The sequence below is a fragment of the Solea senegalensis genome, linkage group LG15 (assembly GCF_019176455.1).
Source record: "Solea senegalensis isolate Sse05_10M linkage group LG15, IFAPA_SoseM_1, whole genome shotgun sequence".
NCBI lineage: Eukaryota > Metazoa > Chordata > Actinopteri > Pleuronectiformes > Soleidae > Solea > Solea senegalensis.
In genome coordinates, this window is record NC_058035.1 from 7,709,875 (window position 1) to 7,731,775 (window position 21,901).

Here is a 21,901-nt window from a genome sequence, read left to right on the forward strand (position 1 = left end):
CAAAATATTGCAACATCACAGCGTTGCTGAGGGCATCTGAGGCGTATTTTGGTGCTTGGTAGAGTAGGTTTTTATTTGGCTGGCTAATGCTGTAAAAGACAGTTCCTTGGAGACATGAAGAGTATGCTCACTAAGCAAACAGGATGATGTTGCTTGATAACTCTCGTGTGCACACTGAATGCTCCACCAGGCTAATTTGCATTGGCGTTGCTCTAAGGCAAAGACGGCTATTTATAAGATAAGACGACTATTGTAGGACTTCTTTACTCGGTGTAGTAGAATGTGGCCCACAGTGCCGCTACATCATCATCATCAACATCACCACTACCATCTCACAGACATATAAACACAAAACCACATTGGATTCTGTTACACAAACATTTAAGTGAATCAAAAGGAAGAAAAAAAAAAAACAACTAACACAGAGATGAAGCACTGTGCAATTTCTCACTGAGTTCCCTAAACACCATTGGCTGTTTTGTCTCACTGGACCACTGGAGGTAAACAAACAAAACATGTGAATATTTCCGTTTCTCTAAACAAACAAAACCACAATATATGCTGTGATCTTTTTTTTTTTTTCCTCTCTTACTCAGTCATCATTTATGCATTTCTTCATCTGGCTAATGCTCTAATCATAAGCGATTTGTCATCTTTAACGTCCCCCGTCTTACAGCGCGTGTGACTAATTCGGCGTAACTGCGTCACTGCAACATTCCAGAGGATCATCACCCGCTGAAATATGATCAGCAATGTTGAGGGGGCCGACATGGCACCTTTACACAAATGTAACTGTTAAACCTGACTGTCGTATGTGTATGCTTTTACGATCCTATTTGAATTTGCCTCCCTCGCTGTCCCCTCACTGCAGAAAATTAATAACGAGCAAGGATCATGATTAAAATATTACACTATTGCATAAAACATCTGAAAGCGTTGGCAACAGATGGCAGTAAAACATCACACAATGCACTGGTGCCCTTGCAACAGTTTCCCCTGGCTGACAGGAAAGTTGCCACTCTTTTAATGCTTTTTCAAAATCATATTGTAATGGTAATGTGGGCCACGGTAATGGTGAGTTAATAATTTGCAAGTCATTTGGTGATTCATTGTCAGGAATCTATTAACGCTTCAAGCAGAGAATACACTCAGCAGGGCTTCATACCTGAGAGCAGCTAAAATGTAAATGGGTCATACTTTGTTAGTATCATGAAATTCTTTTTCTCTTTTTTTTTTTTTTTAACTCAACAGGCAGTTAAAGTTAAACATCAGCCATGACTGAAGAGAGACAAAACAAACAATCATGTGCTATTATTCTGAAATGCCACACCACACATCGTTTCCACGGCACAACATGTCAGGATGAATCCGTACGTCGTGTTGTTGTTGTTTTTTTTCTTCCCTCCCTTGAATCTAACGCGGCCTGTATCGCATCATATCTACACCCACAGTGACAGTCGTGCCTGCTGTGGCTCTGGTGCAGTGATTTCCTCACAAGGAGCACTGCAGCATTTGCTGCATGATTGTGCTGTGAATGGCAAGCCTCAATTAATTTGGGTAGCCTGTGTTCTATCATTAAATCTCCAGCAACACAATTAGACAGCACGCAGCAAGCCTCCCGGCATTGTGGGGCTTCACAAAAGAAATTCAAAGTGAGCAGGCATCGCTGCCAGTTGCTTCATCAATGAATCTTTTATGGCGGTACTTCTCCGCGCGGCGCTCTATATACTCCGGCTGATACACACACGTGTGGCCTCAGATTGGCCATTGTGTTATTTAAGAACAAAACGCTGCGTATAAAGACGTCACTTTTCACCTGGCTGCACCTGTGGCATGGCACGCTCCCCAAAAAAAAAAAAGAAACGTTTCCCAATTAATCTTCCAGTGGAAAAGTGCTAATGATGGATTCCGCCCATTGTTAGTGTATAGTTCAGGGAAAAAAAAAAAAAAGCATTATCAATGAGCATTTACTAATTACTTTTCTAAACTGGACGGGGATTACTTTACCCTTCACTCAGACCAACACTAATTACAGCCGCATAGCACCAAAATACACAAACAACAACAAACCGCCCTAGTCTATTGTTTATCCATCCATAGTGACGAGCATGTTGATCGAGGTGTTTGTGACCCGGACAGAAGTTGCAGTCGGAGCGATGAGCGTCTTCTGTTTTTGAAGTTAATTCAAAGAACTCCCAAGACTTCCAAACATTTCTATTGTGAAATTCTTTTCTTCTCGCAGCACACTCTCCGTCTGTCTACTTCCTCTAAAGCAGCTGTTGCTAGGCAACGTTTCACACCCACCCATGTGTATTTTTACATCAAAACAGTATTCAGTGGTCAGAGAGAAGACTATGTGAATCACCAAACAACCATTGGGATTCTATTAAAAAAAAAGTGATGAGTTTTATTATATTAGTGTGAAAACAGACTGAGCTACAGATTCTCAACACATAGCTATAGTGTTATAAACGGTAAAAGGTAAAAGACATGGATTTTTTTTTTTTATCAGACAAGAAGGTTCTAACAAAAATGTCATAGGGTGCCTTATAAGAAATGTAGGTTCCTGTGTTTTTGAATCTTGCTCCAAATGTGATGAAGAAAGAACTGCTTTTACACAGATGTGGGAGGTTTTGTGTTTGGCTGGAATGTGATTCACAGTGTGCAAATCTAAAGTCCACATCACAAAAGACGCAACTTTAATTATTTCTAGATGATTTGAGACTAAACTTTCAGATTATCTTGTTATTTGTCATCGTATACTTCCTACATCATATTAGTGATGATAAATTGTGAATAAAGTCACACATTTCTATGAGAATAGGAAACAAACGTCACAATATCCGCACTGGTCTTTGGTTTGAATAATCATTCCCTTGCTTGACATGACCATATCTTAAAGTGTCTGTATTGATGAGACGGTTGCTAACAACAAAAACGATAAATCCCCTTTCAGTTTCACAAAGAATACGAGTTCAAAAACTTGCCTTTAAGCACGTATCGCGCCGCCATTTACACGCAACGCGCGGCGGTCGAAGCTGCGTACTTTACCGAAACACAAAGGCTTTGACTGATTCAAATGAAAGATCCAGTCATGTGTTCCACAATGAACTGAGATGAAAAAAAAATTTGATTCACGACCACAAAACCCTTCTTGTGATTGAATTTGCACAATCAATCCCTCAAACATTCATGCTGAGACACACTTCTTTGACCTTGGCACATAAACCCATGAATCCGTGGCTCCACAGCCAAAGGAGAAGTTACAACAAGCATTAATTCTAGCTTAAACCACCTTCATACTGTTGTTGTCATCACAGCCAATGATGAACCACATGCACATTCATATTAACAATGTTACAACGTGTTGAATGTATTCTTTCTATGCCTTAATAGCGGCTATTTTTTTTCTGCTAGTATTGTTTTCAATGAATGTCAACAAATAGATAACAAATAGGCTGAATATTAATTTACTCCATGGCTTAAAGGAGTAAGTTAAGATACTAATAATATGACAGCCTCTGAAAAACATCGCCATGAACGCCAAAACCACGAGTTGCTTGACACAACCTCTGTCATAGAAATATTTCCAGTGAGTCGGAGCCACATTAAAAACACGAGACAATACTTTACCTTTTTACCAATACCTTTGACTGAAAAGAAGAAAGAAAGGCATGAAAAAGTGGCATACATTTGAATAATCATATTAGTCAAGGACAGAAATGTGATACTGCAGAAAGCCCTTTGTCATCCTTGTTGATTTTTTGAATGGAAATGACTCCAGCAGTGTATCCTCAGTGCAGCGGGATTCAGCCAGTCATGTACCAGCCTCGCAAATGACCTGGGGAGCATTTGAGAGTCTGCCACTCTCAAACTTTAATCGGAGCAGTATTGCCCCAAACATCCCCAAAGGAAAACTCTCCTCCATCAAAAACCAAGCCAAACATGTCCTATGCCCAAAAGAAATATTACCCAGGTTACCTTGCACTCCCCTTTTGTGAAATAGTACCGATACTATAGTATTTGTCTCACCAGCTTTATGGTACATTTGAATGCAATGAAGAAATTAATATAAAAAATGAAATTTTCACTGGAAATAACAAAATGCACCAGACTATCCTTGAATGCCTAACCCTCATAAAATGTCTGTCTGGGTTTTTTTTTGTGTGTGTGTGCTTATTTTAAACATAAAAGTGTCAGAAAAATGTCCTCCAAATAATGATTCTGACAATTTTTCCAGAATAACTTTGAATATCTGGCAGATTTTTAAAATTGACTGCATGTCAAAACAGTCTATTAACAATTGAAGCCGAAGAAAAACCAAAATAAATGGAAATTGATTTTAGATTTAAAAAAAACCCCACTGCAGTTGTACATGAGCAACACATTGTGTGTGTGTTAAATCTGAAGTTTGAACAGTTTATATACGTTTTTCCAACTCTCTCCTCTCAGGCGACAAAGACACTTATTCTCCGGCTTCTTGCAGCAGCGCGAGTGAAATTACCGTCATAAGATGCTGCGTCTTCTCAGCTTTCAGAAACCGTTGGAATTTCTCTGAGAGCACAAACGATACACTCGGTGTTAAAGGGTTAAAAAAAGAAAAAGATGTGTATCTTAGCTCAGCTCAAACGTGCAGCTTAAGCTAAATCAAATATATAAGCTCTCCCACGCTCACTTTGAAGACAGGCCTACATTATTGCTCGTCATGTAGACAAGATGGAGTGGTGTTAGACTGTCAAACAAACTCTTCACTGTGGCTTGAAGAGAACTGAAAATCCCATCGCTGCCTTTAATGTCAAAGATTGAGCTGATTGAGAAGCAACAACAGCTGTGTGACCACCCACTGCAGGGATTTTAATTTATTTTAAATAAACTCTCCTCATTGTTTAATGTGTTGATGGTGCTCATCCTCATAACGACTGCGGCAATTATGTCATTATCACAACCACAGCTCATAGAGACGCAGCGTGGAGAAGCACGGAGAAGGTGAAGTGGCGTATTTCCTCACAGTATGGTACTGTCAGTTGAGCAGACGTGTCATACACTATTTTCTTTTCTCTCGACAGCGCTGCATTAGTGTAAGAGGGAAGCTGTTACATGAGCAATGTTACTGTATTCCACTGGTGTGCGCAGACATGTCACGGGCACAACCTCATTATTTACGTAAAAATAAATTAGATTGGCCTCACTGACAACAATGGTGCCGCAGACTGTGTTTATGTTTTGATCTGCTGCAACACCCACTGCCATCCGCCCAGCGATACAGCTTGTAGCACTTCAACATATGATGCCAGCAGAGCGAGCAGAGAGCAGGTAGTTGCATCGGAAGCATTGGAAATAAAAAAAAAAAGGATCCTGGACCTAAAAATCCAATCCAATCCAAACCCCAACAGCAGCAGCTGACCAAAGTGCTGTACGGGAGTATTAAATATGGACATAACGGACATAACACGCCAGTGGACACAACGTCTCACCCAGACAATGCAGAGTCCCATTGATTTAAAATTTGACAGTGAAGGGGCCTGGCTTATGTGTATTGGCGATCCATGCCTCAGTGTTGTTCACACAGCTTACTTGCACTCTCAGAAAAAGTCTTGCAAAGAGGACAATTTAGGGTCTGCGGTCATCACGAGTTAAAATAGACCTGTATGAAAGTGGAGAGAACGCTGACAATTGACTGTGGCATTACATTACATTACATGTCATTTAGCAGACGCTTTTATCAGAAGCGACTTACAATAAGGGCATTTCAACATTTAGGTACAAACAAGAGCGAGAAGGAAGTAAGTGTTTCAAGTAAGCCAAACTATAAAGTGCAAGTCATAAGTGCGATGTACAAGTAAGTTTTTTTTTTTTTTTCCCTGTCGTCTTAATCGAGGTAGAGTCGAAAAGAGATGTGTTTTTAGCCGGTGGCGGAAAATGTGGAGGCTTTCTCTTGTCCACATTGTCCACACGAGGAATGGGGAGCTCGTTCCACCATTTGGGAGCCAGGACAGAGAACAGTTGTGAGTTTGGCGAATGCCTCTGCTCCTCTTAGTGAGGGGGCAGCAAGCCGGTGTGCTGATGCAGAGCGGAGTGGGCGGGCTGGGGTGTAGGTTTTGATCATGTCCTGGATGCAGGCTGGACCGTATCCGTTTGGAGCGTGGAACGCAAAGCACGAGAGTCTACAGCTACAGGAAGCGGATAGAGGATAGAGAAGGAGGAGAAGGAGATGAATTTGTGGTCGGTAGAATGGTGAGATCAGGAGGTGGGGTGGAGAAAGAAGAGCGAATGTGGCAGACATGATGATGGGCATTAGCTAGTGCTCTCTCTCTCTCGCTCCCTTTCTTTGTTGCCTTGTCGTCTCCTCTCATCAAGTGATAATTCTCTGCTGCTTCTCTAAAGAAGACTCACACTCAATCCCACCTGTTGCCGACACATGAAAGTTAAAAAGGTTCAATGTTTAGGGAAATAAAACAGTGGGACAGTCGTGTATGTGGATGAGCACTGCAGAATGGACAGTCATTAAGAAAAATGTCTCAAAATGCCTGAGCGATACAAATAAATTAAGTTTTGGATCATGCTGCAGAGAATTCAAAGAGAAAGCTGGACCCGGCATTGAAAGCAGACTTTTCTAAATTCAGTCCTGGCCTGAAAGACTAACCAGTCATTAGATCAAGATAAAAGAGGACCAGAGTTCCTAATAATAGCAAACTAGTGTTGACAGTTGATAATAACAATGTGGGACTGGTGGTTTAAAAGAAGAACATGCGAGTGCTTGAAAGAGGAAGAAGGAAAAAGAAAAGGAAGGGGGGGGGTTGGTTATAGTGACATCAGGCAATTTGGATTTTTCCTGCGTGGTCACTGGAGCTTAGATTATTAACAGTTCAACTCAAATGCTGCCCTGCACTGCGTAGCTGCTGACAGCAGCAAGTTGCAGCAACTGAATTCAGTGCTGCCAACTATTATCCCAGGGAAATAAGTATTCACTACTCAGACATGACAAGATGATGTCATGTGTTCATTTGCATATGAATGAAATTGCTGAAGCGATCGAGAATAAACAGAGGCAGAGCTCCGCAGCAGGACTTCTCTCATTTGTCCCACTGGCTCATTCCACCCCACAGTTCATCAGTTGTAAGTCTGCGTGTGCTCCTCAGAGACAGAGGATCAGCTGTGCATGAGGGGAGCATTGTGTTCGAACCCATTTGGATGACACAGGGAAGTTCTGAAAATGCAAATGCTTGTGGATCAGGTTCAACATTTGGTACCAAATCTTTTGCGGAGGCTTAGAAGTTGTTGTTTTTTTTGTTTTTTTTTAATCTCATAATCACGATCAGGAGCTGTGTTGTTTGCTCGTGGCTTGTAAAGGAACAATTTGATCCAGGGTGGCGTCATAAAAGTTAAATTGTTAAATCCAGTGACATGCTGGCAGAGATAATTGTTTCTAATTATGACTCTGTTATCTAAGTATGCTATCATCATCATCATCATCATCATCATCTGACTCGAGCTTTGTGTGAGTTGTGCAGTTATGTCATTTTATGTCTTGTAGGAATGTGATGCTGGATTTTGCATCATGTTACGTATTCAATCTACCTTTGACCACCTCTTAATCTCAAATAAGGAATTCATCCGCAAGGGTTTTCTGGCAGAGAGGCTGAAGAGATAATATAAAGATTTACACTTACTCTATCACTGAATGTACTAAATTATTGAATGCTCTTGCTATGTTTGCTATGTGTTTCATTTTAAAATTGATCCGAAACATAAAAAATACAACTTTATATATGTTTAAACACATGTGAACATGTAGTCATTTTAGTTTGACGGACATTAACATTGTGTACAGATTTCCCAGTGATTTGTGTGGGTTGGACCTTTGACATTCGACCTCAATAATATGGACAGGGGTGCGTGTGGTGTCTTGGTTACAGTGATGGAGGTCACTAATCTAGGTTTGCCCTTCAAGACCTCATCCTCCAGTGACTCTTATACTAAAGTAAGGAAGTGTGCTACTACTGTATGTGCAGTGCAGCTTATATGAGATAAAAATGTCTGATTGAATTCACAAGTGACTTATCAGAGGTTTAAGGTTGCTTTGCTATAGTGTAGTAAACTGTGTTGAACTGAAACCCTATAGTTATTATCTTCGATCTCTCTGTGAACTGTCTCTGTGTGACGCACTGGGTGTTATGCATGGCATGATTACTTAAAGGATCTGTATGGAAAGAAATCTTATGAAAGATTTCTGACCCTAGAGAGTCAACACATCAACAAAAGACGGCGTTTAATGATGTTGGGAAGCAGCATGGGATCATGATAATTGTGCGGTTCTCTTGTGCGTTGCAGGGAAAGCCTCTTGGCAGAAAATAAAAAAACAACAAAACAACACAATGGCTATTAGTAGTAACTAATATTTCCTTCCCGGCTCTGACCTTTCATAGGGGGTTTGTCCTCAAATGTATAGCAGAGACAAGTAGATGATGAATTTAAAAGGCAACCAAAATCAAAAGATCTGTCGCTGTTACTTTACTGTAAGTAACGACTCAACAACATGCTGTAAATGACATTTGTCTCGTCGTTTTAAATTATTTTTAATATAGAAATGTTTCATATTATACCTTTAGGTCATAAAATGGCCATGCTATGTTATCAGAGACTAAGAAAACATGTATACTCTGGTCAGTTTATTCTCAAGTTTATTGTAATTTACAGCCTTCAAATTCTGTTTAAATGTTGTGAGCTTGTGTTTTGTGCCTGTTAAGCCACCCACTCACCACCACCAAACCAAAAAAAGCTTTGACGTCTGGGTTGCCAGAAGAGTTAGCCAAACACGGCAAGCTGCAGCTATGGGTCTGAAATGCCCAGCGTTAAAGAATCTACAAGGCCTTGCTTCACGGCCCAAAAATGTTTTGAGTAGAGAAGAGGCAACCTTTGCATCGGAGATGCTTTTGAAAAATTAAGACAGATATTTTCACAGTTTAGCAATGGAGGTTCAGACTCTCTCTCTCTCTCTCTCTGTAGACCACATTGGTGGATATACAAAAACTACTGTTTTGGTGCCTCATCTCACTAAAACTGCCTGTTGCTACGACACTGCAATGAACCAAATGGGTTCATCCATCCATCTTCTACCGCTTTATCCTCCACATGAGGGGGCGCAGGGGGCGAACGGCGGGGTAGGTCGCCAGTCCATCACAGGGCCACAAGACAAACAACCATCCACTCTCACACCGAGAATGTCCAATTTGCCTAATCCCTAAATCCCCCAAGTTTTTGGACTGTGGGAGGAAACTGGAGAACCCGCAGAAAACTCACGCACACATGGGGAGAACATGCAAACTCCATGTGGAAAGGCTCTTGTTCTGACCGGGTCACAAACCTGGGTGTTCTTCCTACAAAGGCAAGAGTGCCAACCCACTATACCAACGGCGTGACCCACTAAATGGATTTAATGTTCATGTTATGTGCATGAACACAGTTTAACAAGCACGCGTGAGTGAGTGCAGGTCCATGTAGATCAGCCTTTCACTTTGTGCAGTATCCTCAAACTACCTGTCAAACTATACCTGTCAAGCCACGAAAGCCTTGAGAGGAGGCACGGCAACACTTTGAACTTGGATTGCTGTACCTGCTTTAAACCCGAGCGGCAGCAGTTTTACCTATGTTACATAAAGCCCCATTTAAATAAGTAGTAACAGTAAAAAAATAAAAACAAAGTATTCCTGCTGCTGAAACTCAATTACATACAATGGGACACAAGAAACAATTTGTCTCCTTGTCTCAGACAATGATTTATTGAAGTGAGTTCCAGACAAACTGAATACATGTTTGCAGTGTGTGTGTGTGTGTGTGTGTGTAGAGTTTTCTGAAGCAGACAGCTGGCTGTTAGAACCCACCACACCAAAACCAAGACTGTCAGTGGACTGGACAGTTTTCTCTGTTTATGTCTTTGACATTTTGACACATGGCAGGAAGTACACGGATGTTGACGCACTGAAGTTGAGATTTGTCTGATGGTGTGAACTTCCATTACGACTCTCTATCACCGTGGCAATCAGCACTCTGATTGGCAAGCTCTTATGCGTGATTTGAAGCATGTGGAAAAAAAGAAGTAGAAGCGCAAATTGTTTTTATTGATGAATACATTTTTTAAATAATCTCTCATTTTGTTTTGCCTTTTGCTTGAAGGAAATAGAAATGCCATTTCATAAAGTTGAACCCGCTGATATTTGTGTTCTGTCTTTGACTTTCATGTTTTGCAATAATGAATTTATGGATATTGAATTTCCATCGTTGAGGATGACCCATGTCATTCAGCAATTTCACTCCCTCTGACAAGAAGGTTATATTTTTGTCTGCTTATGAGCAGCATAACTCAAAAGGTAAAGGACAGATTTTGATCACATTTTCTAGGGGTGTAGGTTATGGCATGGAAGAATGGAATTATTACATTTTGGTAGTAATTCTGGATGTGGAAAGTTGGCAGCCTTGGTGACGGGCTACACACTCTAAGTGCTCTCTGTAGTTTCCTTTCCTATTTTCACAAAACCACATGTATCATTCCTGTTTTTCCTCGGTTTCTTAAAAGACCACAGGCAATAACACACAGCACATTACACCCAACCCTCATTAGAAACATGAAACAACACTGACTTTGTCAACTGAATATGAGAACGTGAGGCGACTTACCGGACTGAGATTGGCGTCCATCTGTTCATGTTGATGCTCTGGCTTGCAGCTACATTCAAAACGCGACTGCCACCACATCCAAGCTCAGCCATCAGAGTTCCATCTTGAAGGAAAACATGCAGGAAACGATCCCCCAAATTCTGCTCCTGAGCTGTGATTGTTAAGAAAATGTGGTTAGCAAAGAATCGAAAGAAGGATTTTGTGATTTTTAACATGATATAATGTGTAAGCTAATACAGACTATGTCATTAAGCTGAAATGAAAGTGAAATACAGGTTTCTACAAGACAGTGGTGAATATCATGGGATTCTCTTTTACATAATCATCCAACATCGTTCCTGCTCAGCAGCAAACACATGTGCAGTTGTGTTTAACAGTAACAAAACAAGAACTAAGCCAAAGGTTTGACATTTTAGCCAATTCACAAAAACTAAACTAATGTAGTACCTACCTTAATAATAAAATACAACTGTTCTAACAGACACGTCAGTCTGAACTACTCCACACCTTAGAAGCACTGACACCCTGCAACAGAAATCTGTTACTATGGTAACTATACATAACAGTGATCAACAGCTTTAGTTTCAAATTTATATTTGATAAAACACAACACATAACTCTAACAAGTCAGTGATGGACAGAACTAAACAAAAAGCAGATCAAATCACAAAAATCCAATTACTAAAACTGAAATAAGACGGAAACTTGATGAATGTGAGGTATCAAACTGAACACATGTTGTTGGCTGGGATCAATATTCATCAATCTGCGGGAGGATCCACATCTGTGGACAAATGCCACTGAACGGCCAGTGAGTATGCCTCTGTTTCTAGAGTTCACATTGACGTGTGCTCCACATAATATGCTATTAAACACACAGGACACAAAAAAGTCGTGTCGTCCAATCATGGCTCCGGTTCCCTTTGAGCCTCTGCTATGTATCCAAGACGGTATATGATTTTTACATTTAAAATTAATAGCAGGTACAAGCACAGGACACATAGGTCATTTATATAGAAGTGGGTGCAGTGGCTCTCGCTTTTTTCAGAAGACAGAAGCATGACCTCCGTCGGATGATTAAGGCCAGAAACTGTTTATATTGTGGAACAGGAGGCAGTTATTATATATGCCACTTCCCAGATTGGTACATGTAATATGCTCATTATATCATGATTGGCTGCCGGGTAAGCAAAGACTCGAGTGAGATGGTGCATTGAAGGAGCGACATACAGCTGCAGCATTAATCCTCCCACACAAGCTACCAGGAGTCTTCAGAAGGGAGGTGGAGAGAGAAGGAGAGTGCACATCAGTCCCACACCACTGTCAGAGTAAACATGAGCAGAGGGCAGACAACATAAGAATACAGCTCTTTGAGTGAGACAGAGCTAGAAAGTGAGAGCCTGCCACTGTCAGAGAAAACATGGTTGCAGGGCAGAGGACAGGACAGGAGCGGCGCGCTGTTAGAGAGGCCTAAAATGTAGCACTGCTTTCAAACAGGGACATTTCAGCTGCACGGGGAAGGGGTGGGAGGCACAAACCCACAGGGAGTGATACTGAGAAGGGGCAACACAAACAGAGTTGACCCCCCCCCCTTTGTTTTCACTGATAATTGAGCCAGGACATTTAGAAAGTGGGCTTGTGTGGGTCACCGGGCGAGAGTGGAGATGTACAGGTTGCAGACACAGTCTTGTCTGTTTGAAAGGCTTTGCATGTGTGTCATCTTTTTATTAAGTACAGGCGAGGGAGGAGGATTTGGGCACCAGAGGAAGATGGCACAGAAACTGCAGCTTGTTGTTTCAAGGCTGCATAGCGACTGATATGAAAGCTCCCAACAATTCCTCCAGGGTGAGATGAGCGTTCACAAAATCCCCATCTCTTTGTCAAACGGAGGCTGTGCTTAGGTTACAATGCTGCACTCTGATAATGTGTCTATTAAGCTGACTTTGAGGTGTTCCCTGTCTTAAGACTCAACAGGGATGCACTTAACAGTTCTATATTACTAACCACTGTTCCTGAATGGACCACAGGAGGGAATATCTAGATCAGATGACTCACCATTTATCATCCTTCTTCTGCAGAGCGATACGATTGCTATACCATGTTCAAAAAAAAAATCACTATGGACAGCGTTATTAATTTAAAGTTGTTGTCCGGCCAGACACGCTGTTTATTATAATAATTTTCCCATCAGTACTTTTTTGTACACAGTGTATACACTGTAAAGATATAGTGAAATAAATACTATATAAAACACATTCAACATGTCCCTGTAACTAAATAACAAGAAGACTGTCTTTGGTGCAATGTAGTGACCTCATGTCATGTTAACAACACTAGTCATAAAACTTTAATTACAAAAAACATGTCTTATGGAAGACACGTCATGTCAAAGCTCAGTTGTTCCGTTTACACCGACGACTGCCGTACAAATACAGCAAATCAATATGTTAAAGTACTCTGATGATACAGTTTTACTCACCTTGCTTAATGACCAAAATAAACACTGCTAAAACTGAACACTGCCCAAATCAAACAGGTTCTGTCTTATAAATACTTGGGTGTCACGATTGGCCAGCAGCTGTCATGGAAAGACCATATTGAATTGATTCTGCCAAAAGACAAAACAAAGGCTTCATTTCCTCCTCCGACGCCTTAGGTCTTTTGGGGCAAGTAAACAAGTTCTTCTTTTGTCTTATACCCGTGTGGTAATGAATGTTCTGCAGTACTGTAATACCACATGGTACACAACAGTCTGCCCACTGCTGTGGAATCAAAAGGGCTTCATGAAATGAAAATCTGCTCAAAGACTGTACTGCAGGTCAACCAGTTGAAAAACTTTATGAATCGTCCTAACACAACAACATGTTGAGACTCTGACACTAACCGTGTCCTGAACCATGAATACAGACAGAGGTTCAGGGTTCCACATTTCAATACTGTTAGACTACACAAAAAGGCCTTTGTACACCAGTCAATCTTGAAACTAAATATGGAACATTTTGCAAACAAACAAAGCTGCTGTGATGCAGGATTCAGGCATACGTATCGTATCGTAGCGTATCGTAGCGTAGCGTATCTCTACTTTGTAAACTAATTACAATACTTTGTCTAAAATCACAGCAACTTGACTCCCTCTTATTCAAATGCTGGGCTGCTTGAAAAGGAAAAATGGATCATATGTCACCTATTCTAAGATCTCTGCAGTGGCTCCCTGTTGATTTCAGAACTAATTATAAAATTTAAACTCCGAGTGGCGCAGCTCCATTGTGCATCACTTCCTTGTATGTCATCACAGGGCCGTCTCTGGTGTTGAGGCGGAAAAAGAATGTCATGCTTCCAATTGCTAAACGACTCTGACAGTGTAATAATAAATCCTGAACTGACTTTATATTTGAAATGAGGACACCTGCTAATTCATAGAAATAAGGCTTTATAATCAAAAATTGACTTCCATTTCCTCTCGACACCAGCATTTTAGCGATTTTGTGATGAGGTAAAAGGGAACTTTATGAAAACAGTTTTCTGATGGGATGAGAAGCTTTTCGGCAAAGTTTGCAAATGTAATTGAAACACCCATCAGATGCAGTCACACTGCAAAAATAGGTCTGCGTCGTATTTTTATTTTTTTTCCCTCTCCTGTGCCTCAAAGAAGGAAAAACATAAAATGCAATTTTGGGAAAAGAAAGAGGCAAGATGCAATGTTTAAGGCTTTCATTTTATGCTTATTTTCAGGAAAAGAATGATTCTGACTTCCTGGCAAACAGCAAGTCTCTGCAAGTTATTTGTGTGATTCTCACAAACTACTGAGCAGCAGCACATGAAGTCACCTTGAACAGATGTGTAAGCCTGAGGCTCTGAGGCCACCAGTAAATATGATGTGTAGACAGTAGTGTGTCTGTGTTCACAATTCTTTAATTATTGAACACAATTTTATAATATCCATCCATCCTATAGCGTTTTATCCTCCATATGAGGGTCGCGGCACAGGGCGAAAGGTGGAAATCTGAGCAATATAAAGGATATTATTTTTGTAACACTTTCAATACTACTATACTTGGGGGAAAAAAAACAAACAACTTTAACTAATGGAGCACATTCCAAAAATAAAAGAAAGCACATTTGTGTAGATAGATGACAAGATAAAACATAATTATGCTCGGCACATAATCATCTACATTACTGGCAAACTACGGATTCAGAGGAGACCAGCTGGAGTTAATGAATGCAGCAGAAAAGACAACAAAACCCACCCAGACAAAACTTCCCTCTGCAACGATGAGCTTTTGACTCCTTTTCGAACCAGCTGTTCCCACTTAGCACCATAACTCATTTGCTGCCAAATGTTATGTACTATAGATGTCAATGTTGCCCCATCTTTTATTTTTCTATTTCTCTTCTGTAAGGATATTGTTCTGCAGTGTCCCCACGGCCCTGTTATGCTGCACCAAGCCTAACAGAGCGTTCGTCCTTTTGTCAGAGCCTGTCACCTGTTTTCTCTTTCTCTCTCCCTACCCCTTTCTCTCTCTCTCACCCTACCACCTTGTATTTCTCTCCCCGTGCTGACAATTGAAGTCCGGGGGGGGCGGGACTCACATGTTTGCTTCGGGGAGAGGTGTAAAAAGAGGAGAGGAGAATATGGAGAAGGTCTGGCGGAGATATTCTCTCATCTCAACGCATGTCTTTTGGTTGTCTTCTGATTAACTTTGTCTGTTTGATCTCTGGAGTTTTCTTTTCAGTTCCTTCCCTCTGATGTGAAGACGATGGCGCGCTTTAAGCCAGGAAGCATTACCAGATAAAAGGCACTGTGCCCTCCTCTGAACATTCATCTCTCGAGTCTCACAGACTGCTTTCTGGTGTACACACGCTGCGGAAGTGAAAAATTGTAAATATGATAGGGAATAATAAAAGGGATGGATGCCAAGTTAATTGAATTAACCCATTTTAAACATGAACACGTCTCAAGTCAGGGTGGCGTTTACGTTCATGTGTTAATGTGGGGAAAAGCTGCTGTGTGTGTTGTCGTGTGACTCCACCGGTTTAACAGGGCAGTCGTTGTTTTTCAAAACAACTCTTCAGAATAAATCTGCAAAGACTCAGACAGGCAATGACTTAAGACCAACGCGGCTGATATATGACGGCCGTGGATATACGAGGCAACTTAATGGCAGATGGAGGTGACATGATTTTGTTAGCTTGACATTAGACGCACTGTAATTCACTTGTCACACCACACCCTGTGACTAATGTTAGATGTTTTCCCCCCCTATAGGAGATGAGTTTGTTAGCAGACAAAGATTCCTTTCAAAACATTTGCCATTTTTTGTTGTTTGTTCCATTTCCACAGTCCCTCAAGGGCAATTAAAATTACCAATATTTGGCTTTTGGCAAAAGAAAATGTAGGTAATCAATTGCTGAGGTTTTCTGGTGGAAATAATAAACATGACTGAAAAAAACCATACATTTCTGCGTTTCTATTCTTACATTACCTACGCATATAGAATTAAATGGAAGCACAAATTAGGTTTGATCAGTCTAACTGGGCACCTGTGTCAGACACCACACCATTTATCTGCAAATTAAAACCACCACTGTCAATGTATATTAAAGGCTTAGCTAGCTGACCTTCCATGTGCACCAACCTTAAAAAAGCACTCATTTAGAGTCCTATTAGTTTCTACGAGCTGACTAATTAATGGCTCCTTTAACACAAAGATTTAAGTCTTTGCTAGAACACTAGCCATCATGGGAGGCCAGTGTCAGCTCAGAGAAGTAAAGCTTGTATTACTCCAAGGAAAAACGCACTGTTTAAGAACATTTTAACAAAATACAATCTGAAAATCCTCGGTCAGTTCTTACATATCAAGAGAATAAAAGATTTTCAAAATCAAACGATTAATCAAACCACTAGCACATCATTGTACACTCCGAGTTCGAGTGAGGACATTCTCCACCACTTACACCTGCTGCTGCTGCTGCTGCTGTTCACTACACTTTGTAAATTAGTGAAGGCAGAAAATCCACACTTTGATCAAAGGAGTGGAAGCACGGGTGAGTTCTGCCAATGAAAATGGGAGGCCGTGAACCTGTAGATAATGCATCAGGGGTTGGTTGAGGTTATAGTGGAAAGATAAATCTTGTGATGTCTGTGCCATCTTGGTGCAGAGTAAATAGCCTGTGATCACCACACAGAGCCAATCGTGTTTCGACCCGCACCCGATTCCCCGTGGTGTCACGCGGGAACAGAGATAGCTTCACTAGATCAAGGTGGCTGCATTCTGTCAGTGCCAGGAGCCGCAATAGTGGTCCAACACAATTCACAGTCGGAGGGTTTTTCTGGAGTCATTAGCAGAACCACAGCTCGAGGCACTCGTGCAGTGGCTTTAGCCCTAAGCTTATTGTCGCAGAATGTATGCATACGGTACATACTTTGAACAGATGTATAATACACATAAAGCTGGATCACTGAAATAGAATTCTCATGCCTCAGCTTTCTCAGCCCCTTAAAAAAAATACCACAAATCCAGTGGCTCTTTTTCCTCACAAAACAATGCTCCATTGTTATCGGGGTCTACTCGGTGGCTGCATGGCCTACCTATCCAAATCTCCTTCAGTAACACGGGGGAACCTGCATCTCCCACTATCTCCCTCCCTGTGTGTGTGTGCAGGTGTGGGAACAAAAGAAAGGGCATATGTACAATACAGAGGTCACGGTCAGCCCAGTCCTTGTTCCCCATATGAGGAGCCAGCTCCTGCTTCCTTCCTTCCTTCCTTCCTTCCTTGCTCTATTTCTTTGAACCTCATGTTGCTGTCCTCAAGTTCAAATATAAATATCGCATATAATTTAAAGTCATGTTTATACATGGTGGTGTCGTGGTCAGCATTGTTGCCTCACAGCGAGAGGGGTACTGGTTGGAATTCCAGTTGGGTTAAATTGATACAACCTTTTCAACTATAGGTGGTTTGACTGAGGGTTTCTCCAGGCGGGGGTACGGAGACAAACAACCATTCACTCTCGCATTGAAACCTATGGAGTTTCCAATTTGCCTAATCCCCAAATCTGCATGTTTTTGGATGGGAGGAAACCGGAGAACACTCCTGTCCAAATATATTCACATTAGGTATAAGATTAATTCTAAACTGAGTGTGAATGTCTGCTGACCTGTTCAGGCTGTACCCTGCCTTTTCACGATAAGACTGTTATTTGATCGATCTCTTGTTTTGTGTAATGATGGTGAATATCTTAAGAGCAATGAAACACAAGTGCACTTGAAAAATAATGTTCAGCTCTTATAATACTGTTGTGATGATGAGAGATTAAACAGACTACGCATCAGTGGCAAGTTCACCCTCTGAATGTTTGATGAAAACGCCTCAGTAGCATTCCCACTGGACACTCATGTGTCAGTATCAAACTTGCAGCATTTTTGATAAATATGTGATTGGTCTGCTTTCCAGGCTGTGCCACTATTGGCACTGGAAAACAGCCTTGCTTGTAGAGCTGCCACCCCCTTTCTAAGCTTACAGGCGTTTCTGTTCCTACTGACAATCACAATTTACCAAAAAGCACAACCAGTCAGTTTCACAAATCTTCCCACATCCCAACAATGCCATGACTGCTGAAACAACCTAATGACGCAAACCTGTTTTCTTTCTCCCACAGTGAGAGGCTGATCCACCCTCCAACAACACAACCAGACGGACCCACTTAAAACTGGGCCAATATGTCTAACAGATCATAAACTTGTACAAATAAAAACGTGTTTCAGGCTATTGTAAACATTTTTCTGATGATATTACACAAAGCACTTTCATTTTGAAGAACCAAGGCCTTGTGAAAAAGGAATGAAGCAGCCTTTTAACAAACGGCATAGCACATTAAACATCTGAATTTAATTACTAATGGAACATAACTAGAGATTGATATACAATCTCTTTGTAATTAGCGAAACACTGAAGGAGGATATTAAGGACAAGCACATTTCCCTTTCCCATATCATGTCTGGACAATATATTGCAGTGCAGACTGGCTCGTCTCTTCACAGCTACACTTTGAAGCATGTTATTCTGCAAGTACTTTTCAACTGTAGCTGCTCTGTGAACACTTTGACCGCAGGATTTTGCTTTTTAGGAACAATGCTTCTTTATTTTCCTGTGAAGAGTCTGGAGATGAGACCACTGACACCACTCTCATGTCTGTCCTGAACACCGAGCCAGCAGTCTGTTAGCAAAGCATAAAGAGTGAAAACAGCCTGCTCGCCTCAGTCTGCAACAAAGCCAAAAAACTGTCCGGCGCAACAAAATGAAAACAAACAACTTCCAAAATGATGCAGTGATCTTTTTTTAAATCGAGTATTTCATAGAGGACAATGTGATGCATCCCGACACTGAGATATTAGCTCTAAAAATGTTGTATTTATTTATTGCACAAGGACAGTGCACTGTCTGCTATACTAGTAATAATAATAATAATAATGAAACCTTTTTAATAAGGACAACTACATATGAATGCAAAGACATTATGCAAACACTTGAACACACTCCATCCACCGAGTTGCAGAGATTGTAAATGTGCAACAAAAGAGATAATACTCACTGTAGAGAAGGGTGCCCTGTGCAGATCTTGTCTTCACTGTCAGACTGAGTGAAACGTTGGTGTCACTGGCAGTCGCAGGCACAGACGTCTGGAGAAGGAAGGCGAGAGGCTGCAGCTCCAAATAAGACGTGCCATCAAACGAGGGGATGTATACTGTGGCAGCTGGGAACAAGGATCAAGTTCAAATTGAGAGTGAAAGGTCAGTAGAACCACAGTTTTAAAAAAAAACAATACAGTTACACTTTAATCTGAATAAACTCTGTGAAGTAACTTTTATTATACAAGAAAGTTATGAATTGCCTGGTGTGTGCCTGCCTTCACAGCACTGATAATGGGCCAGCGAGCAGAGTCAGCAGAGTCGTGTCAAGTCTGTGTGCTCGTGTGTTATTTCCCACTGGATTACAAAGGGGTATAACTGTATAGAAAGGGGGCGGAGGTACCCACTCAGGTCCTCAACTTCACACGCCAGTGATGATTTGTTGTCTCTTACACAAAGGACACTGTACACTTGGTGGACAGCTCGCTTCCCGGGTATATGACAGTCGATTCAAAATAGGCCATCGCGGCTTCAGCTCAGGGGATTCTACTTTCAATGTCTGGCTCTCAAGGAAAAGTGCAGTTTATTCTCAGAAGAGAATTCATAATGTACATGATGTGGTCATGCTTGTTTTTTTCTTTTACCGTCACTTTCTTTGGTGCTCTGATGTTGGCAAAACGGGATTTTAAAAGCAGACGTGAACGATTGGCTCCAGTTAAACATGAATAGAAAGTAAAAGAAAAGCAACATGAAGAAAATGTAACACAAATGTTGAGTGAAACTCAACTGAATGCACAGCATTGGTTTAAAAATGAAGGACAACGCACACTTTGGCGTGTTCGTTTGTGTCTGTTTATTGTGGCTTTATACTGCTCTGTTTTTTTAAGATGTTTTTGGTCTGCTGGACGAGCCGAGGTGTCAGTGAGTTTCTTTGTGGCAAAAGGAACAACACAATTCCTGGTTTTATCGGTAATTCTAATCAACAGACCATCAGAAAATTGGCCTTAACGTGCCAGAGTCGTAAAACACGTACCACAGGTGGAATGTGCATTTGACAGTAAGGAGTGCTCGGGGCGGCCTGGACTTGAATAAAATGCTGACTTGGTCACGTTTAATGATTAGTCACCAGACCAACAAAGGAGAAAGTTTTTAACACTGCCATTTTTCAAATAGTCATAATCCTGTTACTGTTGCCTGTGTGTTCTGCAGTTTATGCTCTTTGCGCAACCAATCAGAGTGTCCGACTGCCGCGCGCTGCACAGGGAATTATGTGACTCTTACATGACAGACAATAATTCAAATTACAAAGAGGAAAAAAAAACTGAAAACAACTATGTTTCTGTTCTTGTGGAAGAAGAATTATCTCTGCGATGAAAGTGATGAATCAATCCTGTAATGTTTGTTGGCAATTTGTGAGTGAGGCAGATTAATTACAGCGAACACACACACACACAGACACGTGCACACACAAAGAGCTGGCAGCAACTCGCCAGTGTACTGGCAAACTATGAATCTGACAACCCCTCATCGGGTCCTATTAATGTCAAACACAATCTGAAAGCCTCAATGCCAAAAAAAAATCACTGTTTTTAGTCCTTTTTTGAAATTATTATTTCTCCTGACTACAAAAAAAAGTCACTTTGGTTCTCATTTATGAAAAACATTACCTGGAATTTATCTTTAGTAAGACGATTTTTGTAAATCTGATCATGTAAATCTGATCCCCCGCTGCCATCAGGTGTTGAATATTGTTTTAAACACACAAATAAAATGTGTGTACTTATCACAGAGATGCTGGGTTTAGATTAGATTAGAGAAGGTGAAAGAGAAATACTAAAAAGAGAAATAGCAAAGAAATAGGCAACTTCAAAGCACATGATGAAAAAAGGAGGGAACAATTCATTTTGTCGTGGGGCTGTTGAAAAGACATAAAAAGGTACAAAACTGTGCTCTCAACTTTGATTCTATCATTCCTTTCTGGCCAACATCTTACACCCCAGCGTCAGATATAGTACGAGAAGTAAGGACATGAGGTAATGAGCCATAGAAGGAGGTCATGATCAATACAGACCAAGTCTGAATAATTTCCTGCCTCACTAGTTTTGGCTTTAATGCCTAATTCTCTACCATGCAGCCACTCACTCTGTAACTAATTTTTTTTTTTGTGTGATCACTTAGCTTTCAATTGAGTGCTTACACCTTGACAGAATGTCTTTGGCAAGGTCCACGACCTACTGTGACTTCTTTGATGAGACAATCTATCAAAGCCTAAAAGTCTGACATGCCCATATGAACTGTTTTTTATCTTGACATAACCTCTCATATGGTTGGCTTCTCGATATCAAACACTCACAGAACCAGCAGGTAATCCTGACCTGGATTACAGCTCACCCCCACCAGACGGCGAATCCCCAGGAACCGGCAAATTAAAGAGCAACACTCACATCTCACACTTGTCTCTTATGATCTTATGATCAGGCCACACCTAAGATAAACCCGCTGAACGGTTTTGATTGACAGCTTTCGTGGGTAATTCACTTCAGAGGTGTGCTGACATTTTGAGTGTAATACTACCCAAGGAGAATTTCCCAGTAATG

At 41.1% G+C, this 21,901-nt stretch overlaps 1 protein-coding gene across 1 annotated transcript in view; it reads right to left on the minus strand.

The window, feature by feature from the left end:
* eys (eyes shut homolog) overlaps positions 1–21,901 on the minus strand; it is a 146,590-nt gene that overhangs the window by 28,371 nt on the left and 96,318 nt on the right. Inside the window, exons 39-40 of the mRNA XM_044045628.1 lie at positions 19,268–19,429; positions 10,675–10,825 (exon numbers count right to left, since the gene is read on the minus strand). Coding sequence (XP_043901563.1) covers positions 10,675–10,825; positions 19,268–19,429 — 313 coding nt within the window. The remainder of the gene's footprint in view (positions 1–10,674; positions 10,826–19,267; positions 19,430–21,901) is intronic.